Source organism: Apium graveolens, chromosome 11 (assembly GCF_009905375.1).
Source record: "Apium graveolens cultivar Ventura chromosome 11, ASM990537v1, whole genome shotgun sequence".
NCBI classification, from domain to species: Eukaryota; Viridiplantae; Streptophyta; class Magnoliopsida; order Apiales; family Apiaceae; genus Apium; species Apium graveolens.
In genome coordinates, this window is record NC_133657.1 from 199,317,398 (window position 1) to 199,329,744 (window position 12,347).

General features: G+C 29.7%; 1 protein-coding gene across 1 annotated transcript; it reads right to left on the reverse strand.

Annotated features, from left to right (window-relative positions):
- Window positions 1–7,935: 7,935 nt before the first annotated feature.
- LOC141698335 (U-box domain-containing protein 45-like) lies at window positions 7,936–11,102 on the reverse strand. Its single transcript, XM_074503020.1, has 2 exons — window positions 10,562–11,102; window positions 7,936–8,924 (listed from the first exon to the last, which is right to left on the reverse strand). Exons 1-2 carry the CDS (start codon window positions 10,963–10,965, stop codon window positions 8,078–8,080), a joined length of 1,251 nt encoding a protein of 416 aa, XP_074359121.1. The 5' UTR covers window positions 10,966–11,102; the 3' UTR covers window positions 7,936–8,077.
- Window positions 11,103–12,347: the final 1,245 nt, after the last annotated feature.

A 12,347-nucleotide genomic window follows, 5' to 3' on the forward strand; every position in this document is an offset into this window, starting at 1 on the left:
CAATAATTCTTATAAATACCACAGTCTTGATCTACGGCCACACTTTGCCAGTAGCCGACATCTTATTCTTATTCTTATTCTCATATACCACACTTTGCCGGTGGTCGGCATCTAAATTTCAATAATTACGCGCCCTTAATAGGTATCTAAAGTTGCACACGGGTGCGCCTATTAAGGGTATCTAATGTTAGTTCCGGAACTATAGCGTAAATTACGAACGGGTTCGAAAACGTAGAGATTGGGTTTCAAAAGATTCTCGTATCTTATTTCTTATACAGTTCGAAACAGAATTCTTATATCTTATACGAAATCAAAGACATAATTGAAATATCTTTACCGAAAATTATAACTAAGTCAAAAGGTACTTACCCCAAAGCCTGGTCAGATCTGAATATAGCATTTTTGACCCTCTAGCTGATGTTATTTTGAAAAACACGAAACACGAAAGTTGTAGATAACGAAAAGATCTTTACGAAAAGTCCAGGATCACTGAATTCCGACTTACGGTGAATTTTCTACGAATTTTACAAGACTGCTGATTTTTATGGCTAAAAGCCCTACGAATTTTAATAATTAAAACGAGGAAGACGAATATGATCTATTTATAACGATACAAAACCCTATATCTTAACCTACAATTTATCCATATTAGAATCTGATCCAAATTCTAGGCCAATTAATCTAATTCAATTTTAAAATCCTAGTACTTATCTAATTTTAATCATTTTTATTCTATTATTCTATTATTAATCTAATTCTAAAAATTACGGGATATTACATTTATATTGGGATATGTGGGATCGGCACGCATTCTAAAACTCTCGAAAAGTATAGTTTCCTAAATGATTTTAAATATTTTTTTAAATAAAAGTATAATATTTAAATTTTTATACAGAAAAAGAAAATTTTAAAATACATTATAAAATTATATTTTATAATAGCCTTAAAATACGTGACAAACATAAGTAAAAGATATGTAAAGAAATGAGTGGAACAGAGGGAGTACATGCCAGCCGAAGATATAACAAAAATTCAAATAATTTAATTTGTAGATCAAAAAGTATTTAAATTTAAATATAGATAAATACTGGCTGATGATACGAAGCACCTGTAAAGGATGTACCTAATTTCATGATAATCACATGAAAGGTATTAATAATGTGAGAGTTTAACAATTAAATGTTTTACATCAAATGTGTAATCATCTTTGTGGAGGTAGCGCCTATTATCCTACAACTGGGGCCAAGCTATTTTTTTAGAGTTCACATTCGTTTTAAGTCGATCAATCATGGCTCCGTCCAATTTATAGCAGATTTATATGTTTAATTCATACTAGCTTTGTACGCGTGTCATGCACGAGATAATTATAGTTTTTTTGAATATTTATTATTTATTTAACTAATTTTTTAATAAAATAATTTTATTACCTAGATAAATTTTATGTTCTTCATTAATAATGTATTTTTCTAAAAAATATATTTTTTATATTTATATATTTAATTATTATTGTAGCATTATATGTGACATTGATAACCTAACTATAACATATACTCCCTCTGTCCCTCCCATTTGTTTACATTTTCCTTTTTGGATGTCCCTTCCAATTGTTTACATTTCAAAATTTTTCAAAAATAGTAAAGTTTTTATAATTTTTAAATTAACTACATCCACTACTTTCCTCCACTATACTCACTTTATACATATAATATTAATCGGTCCCACTACTTTACTCACTTTTTCAACTTTTCTCCACTACTTTATCATTTTTCTTAAACTCCGCGCCCCACCCAAATGTAAACATTTGGGAGGGACGGAGGGAGTATGTTATAATTTATTTTATTATTTGAATTTTTTCATATTATAAATTTGTAAATATAATATTTTAATCATATCATAAAATATGTTTACGTAATTATGTTTTTATTTTTATATATGTTTTTCTTAATCTTGTGGAGATTGACCAAAAATTAGAAAGTTGTTTGGATTAGCCTCTTGCGATGTTTATAATAATATTTATAATTTTTTGGTTCGAATAATGATTTTCAAAAAAAAATTTACTTTACACTTAATTGTCACAATACTTTTAAATATATTTTATTAGATTCGTATTTCAATTTTGAATTTTAATAAAAAAATTATTATTATTATATTTCTTCCTAATTTTTATATTCGATATGATTCATATGCTCTAAATTTTTTAAAAGACAAACTATAATTTCTCTTGAATTTTGTAAGATACATATGTTCTAAATGTTTTAAAAGACAAAGGTGTTTTTCCTTGTTACACAACAAAACAAATCACATGTAATAGTTATATCCAAATATAGTATAAATTAGTTTCTTATTTTATAAAATAAAAATAAAAATTATATGTTCATAAATATTTTAAATCAAATTATTTCTTGTATTATATATATAATATAATACTTTTAATATTATTTTATATCACTTAAGAAAATATAATTGTAGCTCACATAATATGTTTATGTAGTTATTTTTATTTTATTTATATATTTTCTTTTCTTAATATTGTGGAGTTTGCTAAAAAAATTTGGATCTTGCCAATATTTCTTCATTTTTCGGTTCTAGTACTCATTTTGAAAAAAAAACTTTACCTTTTTTTGTTATAGTAATTTTGAATTTATTTTATTAGTATGGTTTTCAATTTTAAATTATAATAATATTTTATGATTATTATATTTCTTCGTGGTTTTTATGTGTTATAAATATGTAATTATAGTTTAATATCTTAATTAATTATCTATTTATAAAGATTATTAAATATTTTAATGTAATATTACAATAGTTGAAATACATATAGTAATAATACATTTTATTGGATTTTTATTTCAATTTTAATTTATAATAGTTTTTATTATTATTATTATCATCATTATTATTAATATTATTATTATTATACCTACACTTTCACCCGTGCAACCCCACCTTATTTTTTTCTATTATATTAATAATTTTGAAAAAAAAATACTTTACATTTAATTTTCATGGTCCTTTAAATGTATTTCATTATATTTGTATTTCAATTTTAAATTGTAGTAATGTATCATTATTATTATTATTATATTTCAAACTTACTCATTCTAATTTTTTTTAAGAAAATGATACTAATTTAACCCAATTATAAATGAATTGTTAATTGTTACTTATATTTATTTTTATTAAAATAATTATTGTTTGTATTATATATAATATAATATTTTCAATAATTTCTATATCAATTAAGAATATATTATTATAGTTCAATTTCTTAATTATAAATGTTTATTATATAGATTATTAGATATTATAGTAGAATAATAGAATATCGTTAGTACATATACCTTAGCACTTGCAATCGAATATGTGACGACCCAACCATGTAACTCTACCACCACAACTCCCTTACTCTAATTATATATAGGATATAATTTATGACACCTATGTTTAATTTTTTTTAAAAAAATAATACAAAATGTCAGAGAATCATGAAGGGGCGTTCCGGGGGTTATAATATTTTTTTTTTTATTTTTCTTTCTCCCCGAATGTGCTTGGTTTGTAAAGCCTCAAAATTGTTATCAAGGTCCTGTTTTATATATTTATAATTAAATTTGAAAAAAAATTATTTTTTGTGTCAAAGTTTTTTGTTGGCCAAATGACGTAAACCTATTTTTAGTAGATATTTTTTATTTTGGTTTAAAAATTATATATATATGATCTTCAAAAATTCAAAAAGATATCATGGGAGTCGAGCGTGTAATTTTTTGAGGAATTTTACAAAAAAATTAAAAAAATGTAAAAAAAATTCTCCACGTAATAGTACTTTCACAGTAACAGTACTTTCACAGTAACAGTACTTTGATTACTATTTATTTTAAAAAATAAAAAATTGAAAATTTATATTTTTTGACTACCTGAAAATGATAGTAGAATAGCAAAAAAATTATGTAAATTAGTACATAATAAAAATTAGAAGCATTATCCTGCTTATTACCAATGAGCACAATTATGTAGTGGGGTATAAGAAACTGTAGAGAGACAAACAAATAATCATTAATAAAGTATACGGTAGTTCTACAAAATAACAAGCCCTGCCCATATTTTTGGGAGCCATTATCAAAACAAATCCTGAAATCATTGCTGAGGCTGAGAACGATGTTGTGCCTCATCCACGTCCGTCTGTAAACGAATTTTTTGGTGTTTAAAGGCAATAATTGACGATCGTCAACATACACATCCTGTAATTTCAATAGACATAATTTTCTTGAAGGAAAAATATAGGGCGCAAACTGCTTATTGTTACGAGCCTAGATTCGAACAATTACCTTTTTACTATTTGCTATGGTTTAGTTGATGAGGAAACGTATGATAACTGGTGATAACTGGTCTTGATTTTTGAAGCGATTTCAAAAACATGTTTGTCAGCAAAAGGCCGGTGTGTGCATTATTTTTTACCGTGCAGCCAATATTATCTCTTCACTAAAAGACCCTCAAATTAATCAAATTATAAAAAAAAATTGTCTTTAGTAGATTAGGTTTTAAAACAAAACAGCTCATTAAAATAAAATTTATTAAAATAAATATACATGTAACTCATTCATGTATGAACATGTGAACTATCAAAATTTCTAACATTTCAATTTTGTAAAATATAATATAAATTTATTAGGAGAATCTTGACATAATTTTTGATAATATTTTTTGTTTTTGGAAATCGAGCCCAAAATTCACGTTTAAAAATTTCTCGCCATCAGAAAATTTTCAACGAGGTATGGCAGCACAAATTATTGAATGTTCACCTCACATGTAACTTGATTATAATAATGTTAAATTGAAAAAAGAAAAAAAAAGAAAATTATACCGACGGTGTAAAAAGTTACTTCGTCGTTTAGCATCGACATTTTACTTCCAAAATGTTGGAAAGATTAGGCTAGTTGAACATGGGCCATCAAAATTGGATCATTAGCTATGTGGACTTAATCTGAATGCTAGTGGACCCAATAGCCCTACAAGCTGCTCGTGTCAATTGCTAAAAATCCAATTTGCATTTTTGTGCACTCAATTTAATAAATGTAACTTTCAACTTTTTCTAATTCTTAATCATGTTAACATACAAGTTTTGATGGTGATTAGAATTGGATAATTTGTGTTTTGCCTTTGCTGCACGTCATGTTAAGATAAGGTTTTCATACAAATCACATACTTTATTATGGATAGAGTATAAGCATAATCAAGAATTTTAGTTAGTGGAAAAATTAATTATTTAAGGATTTACGAATTAAGGGTATCTTATCTTTAACTTAACGGTTTTTCTATTATGTATTCATGTGTACATGATAACCACACAAATTTATAATGGAGTTTTTTTAATAGTGATGGAGATCCCGTATTCACACAAACTCCAACGATCAAAATGACGCAGAATTAAGTTTAAAAAAAGTTGGCTCAAAATTATAAGTTTTACTCCACCATTCAGGCCCACCAGCACATAATAGAAAAATCATTAATTTAAATAGAAGTATTATGTGCATAGAGTATTTTTTTTATATCAATTTTAAGAAAGAAGATTTAAGTTGGTACATGGAATTAAAACACCAACCTTGGATGATTATTGGAGTTCATAATAAAATTCCATGTATTCAACCTTGTTCAATGAATAAGTTTGCAGTATATAATTGTTGGGAGTGCGAGATATTGGTGCTGCCTGAGTATATATAGCAGGTGGACAGATATGAACAATTTCTGCAGTTACATGAAAACTTCTATGCACTTTACAGATGCATCGTGTTTAATGCAAATTGTACCCTAACTAATTTCTCATATAATGGAAAATTTAATGTATCCGGGTTCATTGTGTTAAGAGTTTTCCGCACATCGTTTGTAGGAAAGACAGATTGCTAAAATATAAGCCGTAAGCCGTCAGACGGCCTTTTGGGAGTGATCTAAAAACAAATCCTTGCGGCTGGGCCCAGAGCGGATAATATCATACTAATGTGGAGTTAGGTTTGTTTAGCAAATCCCAACACATTGCCACCACCATTGATCCACGATCTTGGTCTCCGAAACATGCTGAAGGAGTGTAGGTGATGTAATAAGTTGCATTAGCTGCTGTGATAGTTGAGTTGACAGATGTGAAGTTGCTACTAACAACTGCTATCATAGTTAAGGACTAGTTTCTGTCTGCGCATTGATAATTTACTAAATCTGTTTTTTTTTATAGCTTAGTATTACTTTCTTAATCTGCTAATAATGGTAGAACACAGCTTCAAATCTTCAATTGGTGTAAGATTCCTCTACTAACTGCATTAATGCAAGTTTGCGCAACGCGGCCATCTGTTATGTAACCGGAGGTGCTTCGCAACTCTGAAGTCTGAATGAATACTCTTCCTTAAATATTATCAGATTCCGGCTAAGAATTGCTCCTTTTCTCCGGACAGCATAAACCAGGTAATCGTATCGAGTAATAATTTCCACCTTCTGAATCTCGACAACATAGTCTCACACTTGACTAATCACAGATTAGACAAGGAGCATAAGGTGCAGGCACGAGGCACTGCAGGCTCAAGATTGGTTATCCAGTAATACTAGCAGTTCAACAAATTAGTGATCAAATACCTTCAGTCGGCCAACCTAACAATCTCCTTTTTACATCAAACTAAATCTCATGTAATTACAAGAGCAAGTGGACTTGACACATTACCTTGACACCAAATTGACCGCTGCCTAAGCTCTGATACCATGTTGAGTAACCGGTCGCTCTAGAACCTTAAGGTGTTAGAGGAAGGCTCAACCAGATCTACATTCTAACATATCAGCAACTTGCTAAACTTGAACTTAACTGCAACAGGTTTCACTGCCTACGCTGCAGCAGGTTCATAATCTTCTAAAAGTTTTGCCAAGATTAGCGTCGTAGTAATGTGTTCAGATGAAGTCCGAGGTTTGAGTTTACTTTCTAAAAGAAGCACAGAGTACTTGTATCACGAGTACGCTTGTGAAATCAGTACCTTAGGTGACAACATAGTTTTGTCAAGGCTTAGTATCCATGTTTTCATCTAAAAAAATTGTGAGTGACGGTTCATTAAACGACAAAAGATAAGCCCTTGACCACTCGAGTTATCTCATCGCTTTCACCCCCGAGATTTGTTACACTAGATACTCAATTGTAAGACATATAAGCGTAATTAGTTAAAAAAAACAAATACATGTGTTTTCATCAAAATTTATGCATCTGACAATAAAATTTTTCTTTAACAAATTTAGTTGCAAGATATTAGATACAAGCTTCCAATTAAACTACGGTACTGACCTCTTAAAATCTTTCACAAAAAAAAATCCTGAACAAGAAAAGGATAAGAAACTCGAAAGAATCTCCATCAACTGGAACATAAATTTTATAGTACAAGCAGAGACTCAGATAGCATGATGTATTCATACCAAAACGGTGACTAACGGCTACTCGGTACTTTTAAATTTAGGGGGCATTTGGTTTTTGTAAACATGATAACTGATACTCCCTCTGTTCCCTAGATTGTCTATACTGGGGACGGGGACGGGACGGGACGGGACGGGACGGGGGACGGGTCTCGACACGCATTTTAATGCTCGTCTAATGTATAGTTTCATTAATAGTTTTTATTTTTTTTTCTTTTAAATAAAAATTTGATGTTTGAATTTTAATAAAAAAAGAAAATTAAAAAATTAATTATGGAGGTATACTTTATATTCACCTTAAAGTGCGTGCGTGTCGAGTATTGAAAAAAAACTGTATACAATTGGATGAGACATCGGGAGTAACTACTAAATAAAAGGCCACTTCAATTGTTTCTAAGTACAAAGTTTTAATCTTCAACCAACAACAATTTACAATGAAAGAGTCAAATATATTTGCAAAGTAAATTCAAAAGGGTATATTAGTTTACTTGATCAAGACAAATAAAATGTAAAAACAAAATTTATTTTTCTGCCATATACAAAGCAACAAACTGCACACAAAAATGCACTTCAGAGGGAAAAAATATCCCTGATTCCATTTTCCAACACCTGATGATCTTACAATCTCATAGTACATTGTAAAGTAGATTTAATAAGGCAAACTCTTGGAGCTTGAACTTGTAGCCAAGAACTTGAGCTTAGAAGAGCCCTCATCAGCATTGGCACGACGAGTTATCGTTTCCAAATTCTTGTACAAACTTTGTCTCACCATGTTCTTCATCAACCTCTTCCCTTCGCTCGCCTCGTTATGATTTGTAGGTGAACCAATTGATAACCTTCGAGTCTGAGGCCCTGAATGAGGTCCCATCCTTGTTTGCCTTTCGTCTTTAAACCATTGCAACAATTTAAGTGCCCTTTTTCGCGCCAAGGTGGTACCTAGCAAAGACACTTGAAGAAGGACATGAACAATCCCTGCCTCAGCCATTTTCAATCTTTGTACAGAGCTCTGATGTGCTAAAATCATTAGAATATAAACCGATATCTCTTGGCTTTTCGGCTTATCTTCCCATGTCATTATCTCAATTAAGTTTTCGGGTACCAATAGATTACTTTCTAAAGCCTTTTTCCCCATCAAGGTCACTACTAAGTTCCCTAAAGTTGCAAGGGCCTTTTCTGATGTTTCTTTGACAGAGGAGAATCTAAGGAGATTGTTTATTACTCCATTAGACACTAATGTTCCTGCATTGTTCAACATAGTGGAAAGATTGTATAATGTACCTAAACAGAGTTGTTTAGTTTCAAAAGTTGAATCTGATTCAAGAATGGAGATAACAAGAGGGACAATCTTAGACAAGTTTATTGGGACTTGGCTGTTGTGTAGGGAAGATATAGACAGAACTAGTTGTGCAAATTCATGCCTTGTTTGCTCTTCTAAAACACCGATGTTTTCGGGTAGTTTCCATAAGATTCCTGACTCAACCATGAGAGCTTTGTTCCTGCAAAAACAACCAGACAGAAGAGAAAAAATCATTAACAATAACATTCATGTGATTCATAATTTTCCAGTTCTTTTCACAGACTTCAAGAAAATAATAGAAAAAAAATGAGACATTCAGGTGTATTTTCATGTGGTGTGTTTCCAATTACGTAAAAAACAGACTTTTAACTATCTCTGCAAGATTATTGAAAACAGATATGTAGGGAATAATACTTTAGAGGTCAACTGTTGTACCTGTTTTTGAATTGTTCGAAGATATAGCAGATTTGAAGTACATGAAAATCTAATGAAGTCATTACAAAAATAATAATTATATTATTGTTTTATTAAGCTGTCTGGCTAACTAGTTGTATGCCACCTACAAATCCTCCTACCCCCATGGAGTTAAGTGGAAGATTAGTGCACTTTGCTGGTATTTTAAAAGTAAGGTTTTGTCTCTACTAACATGGTTATGTTGAATTCATATGTGTTTCACATTTTTAACTTGAACATGAGATATGCAGGGACTCTTGTATTCATGTATAAAATACAAATCTTTATTACAAATAAACAATACTAACACATAAAGCATCAAGGATTTTTCTAGCACAGGGGCACATACTAAGAAAGTGTGTTGATGAGTCGTAAAAATTTGATTGGTGGAGAGCTCATTATTAATAATGGACCCCTATATGCACAAAAATCTCCACCAATTAAATTTTTACAACTCATCTATTACACTGTCGTTTGAATCGAGATATTCTGAATTGATTTCATTCATTTCAATTCCATACTACCAAAAATTTATTTTTTTATCATAATTTAATATATTGCTTGACTAATGTTTGTTAACTAAATCAAATCTAATAAAATATAATCAATTATTGGTTATTCAAATGGCACAATGTGTTGTTCCATTTGCATTATGATGTAAGAAATAAAAGAAAGGTCATGTTCCACTTATATGTATCATAGCATGAATAGTCTCAAATCTCAAGTTATTATTGGAGCTTCTCCACTTATACAAAGAGATGTTCTGATAATGTGCTCTTTGTCCTATAATGTTCTATATACATTAATCAGTTATTGGTTTTTATTTGATGATGATGTAAGGCTTCACTTTCAAATATTTCTAAATATTACTTAGGGTGTGTTTGGTATAACAACAGTTTTTTGCTGAACAACAGTTAAAAAACTGTTTGATAAAATTTAAAAGCTGTTTTTCGGAAAAATGTTTTTGACCTAAAAGCTTCTGTTAGAGAAAATAAGTCCCCATGCAGATGATTTCTCCATCAAACCTTACCAAAAATATTATTATTTTTAATTTTTGCATCAAAACATATACATATCAAAAAAAATACCAAACAGTCATCTGATTTTTACAACAACACTTTTTTCAAAAACACTTTTTCTAACAGCACAACAATTTTTAACAGTAATTCCAAAAAGAGCCTTAATCATTAATCAGTTTATCCCAAAAAATAAGTATTTATTTCAAAAATTACTTGTTCTTAATGTTATTTTAGTTAAGTTATGTGCATTGTTTGATATAATCAATTAGATGAGCTGAAATCTAATTAGCGTTCTAATAGAAAAAAGATAAACTCTTATAACTGGAGTTACTAACGGAACAAAATTTGAATAATGAGTATTCACCTGTAAGTCCCGTTAGCAAGCTCAGCAAGGGCTCGAACGGCCAGGCTTCTTCGTGTCACCACCTCCGAACCAACCATTGCAACTAACGGCGGAATAACTCCGAGCTCCGCCATTAATTTTCGACGACTCAAATCTTCTCGAGCAACTCGAATAATATCCTTAGCAGCCACTTCCTTCTCTTCAAAATTTCCAAAATGAAGCCTCTTAACTGACCTCTGTAACACACCACAGCCACCTTCCTCCACCACCTTCACTAAAATTTGTGATTTATTTTCTTTTATCGGTTCTTGATCGGACAGCTTGAGTTGCTTTTCGGAGCTTCTTGGCTGCATGAACCGTCGAATTTTAGCGAAGAATTTCAGTTTTTTGTGAGATGAAAAGCATGTTGAAGATTGATCAGACATGTTTGCTAGCTTCTATTTTTTCGAAATATTTATTTTTGAAAAAAATGTGTTTTTTGTGTTTGTGCAGATTTTTGAGAAAGACGAAGCAGTGAGAAATATATATAGGGGGGCTCAGCCGCTCAGGGGAGGAAACTGAGCGCGCGCATGTAGCGATTCATGTCAACACATACTCACATACTGCATGTTACATTTAAATATTTTAATGATATATAATAGAAATTGGGTATGGAATTGAGTATTTTAAGATTCAAGCAACGGGGACTTTTGCTTCGGGGAAACGGAATGGAATACAATGTAATAGAGGAAGGAAAATGAATTATAGTAAATTATTTTATTTTATGATAAACTGAATTAAAAGTTACATGATTATATTAATATTTAATTGTTCTAATACTATGTAATATAAAAAGAGTCAAATGTATTTATATTTATAACAATATAATTTGTTTACTTTAAAATAAATTAATATAATTAGGTTATAACATCTTTATTTTTTTTAAGAAATTAATATATAAATTATATATCAAAAATATTTTAAATTTTAAAAATTAAATAATAAATTAAATTTTAAGTTTTAAGAAAATAATTTACATATTAATCTGTTTTTTGGATAATAAGATTTGAATTATAATTAAAATGAAAAACAAGTCAGAAAGGAAAGCAAATAGGAGGTGGGAAATGGGTATCCAAAGATTTGTGATAAACCTAAAACTAAAAAAAGAAGTAAAATATGAGAGATCCTAAATTTTTACCCCAAAAATTTCTCCAAATCTGATATGTCACAAGAATAGTTGGTAACCTTCCTAATAATAAAATAGGACCCCGCGTGCATATGCTCACGAATTAAAATAAGTCATTCACGTCATTTGATAAAATTTTTGGGAAGATATTTGGAAAACCTAGCACTACTAAAAAAATGACAATTCTTACTAAACAACAAAGGGAATAAATCTACTTAATTATCCTAATCCCCTACCTGTATTGCTACAAAGACCATGTTTTGTCTTCACCTTGATACAAAATTAAAGTTTCATCTCCCTCAATAACTAATACGATGTATTTTTATTTATTCAGACCCTACGTTTGTTCACTTCGATGAAATGAAATGAGGGGAGAATGTAATAAAATTTGAACTCTTATTTGGGTGAGATTAAGGAAAATGTTTAAAATTTTTATTTATTTTTTCATTCCATTCCAAACTATTTAAACTAAAATTCTCACACACACATGTTTTGGAAGGAATTCTCATTCCATTTCTGCATCAATTTTCCTACAATTCTCATCATAAAAAATTTAGACTACCTTATATTCATTCATAATTTCACTCATATATATTTTTTTCTTCATAAAATTTGTATATAATTTTTCATTATATTTCTGCC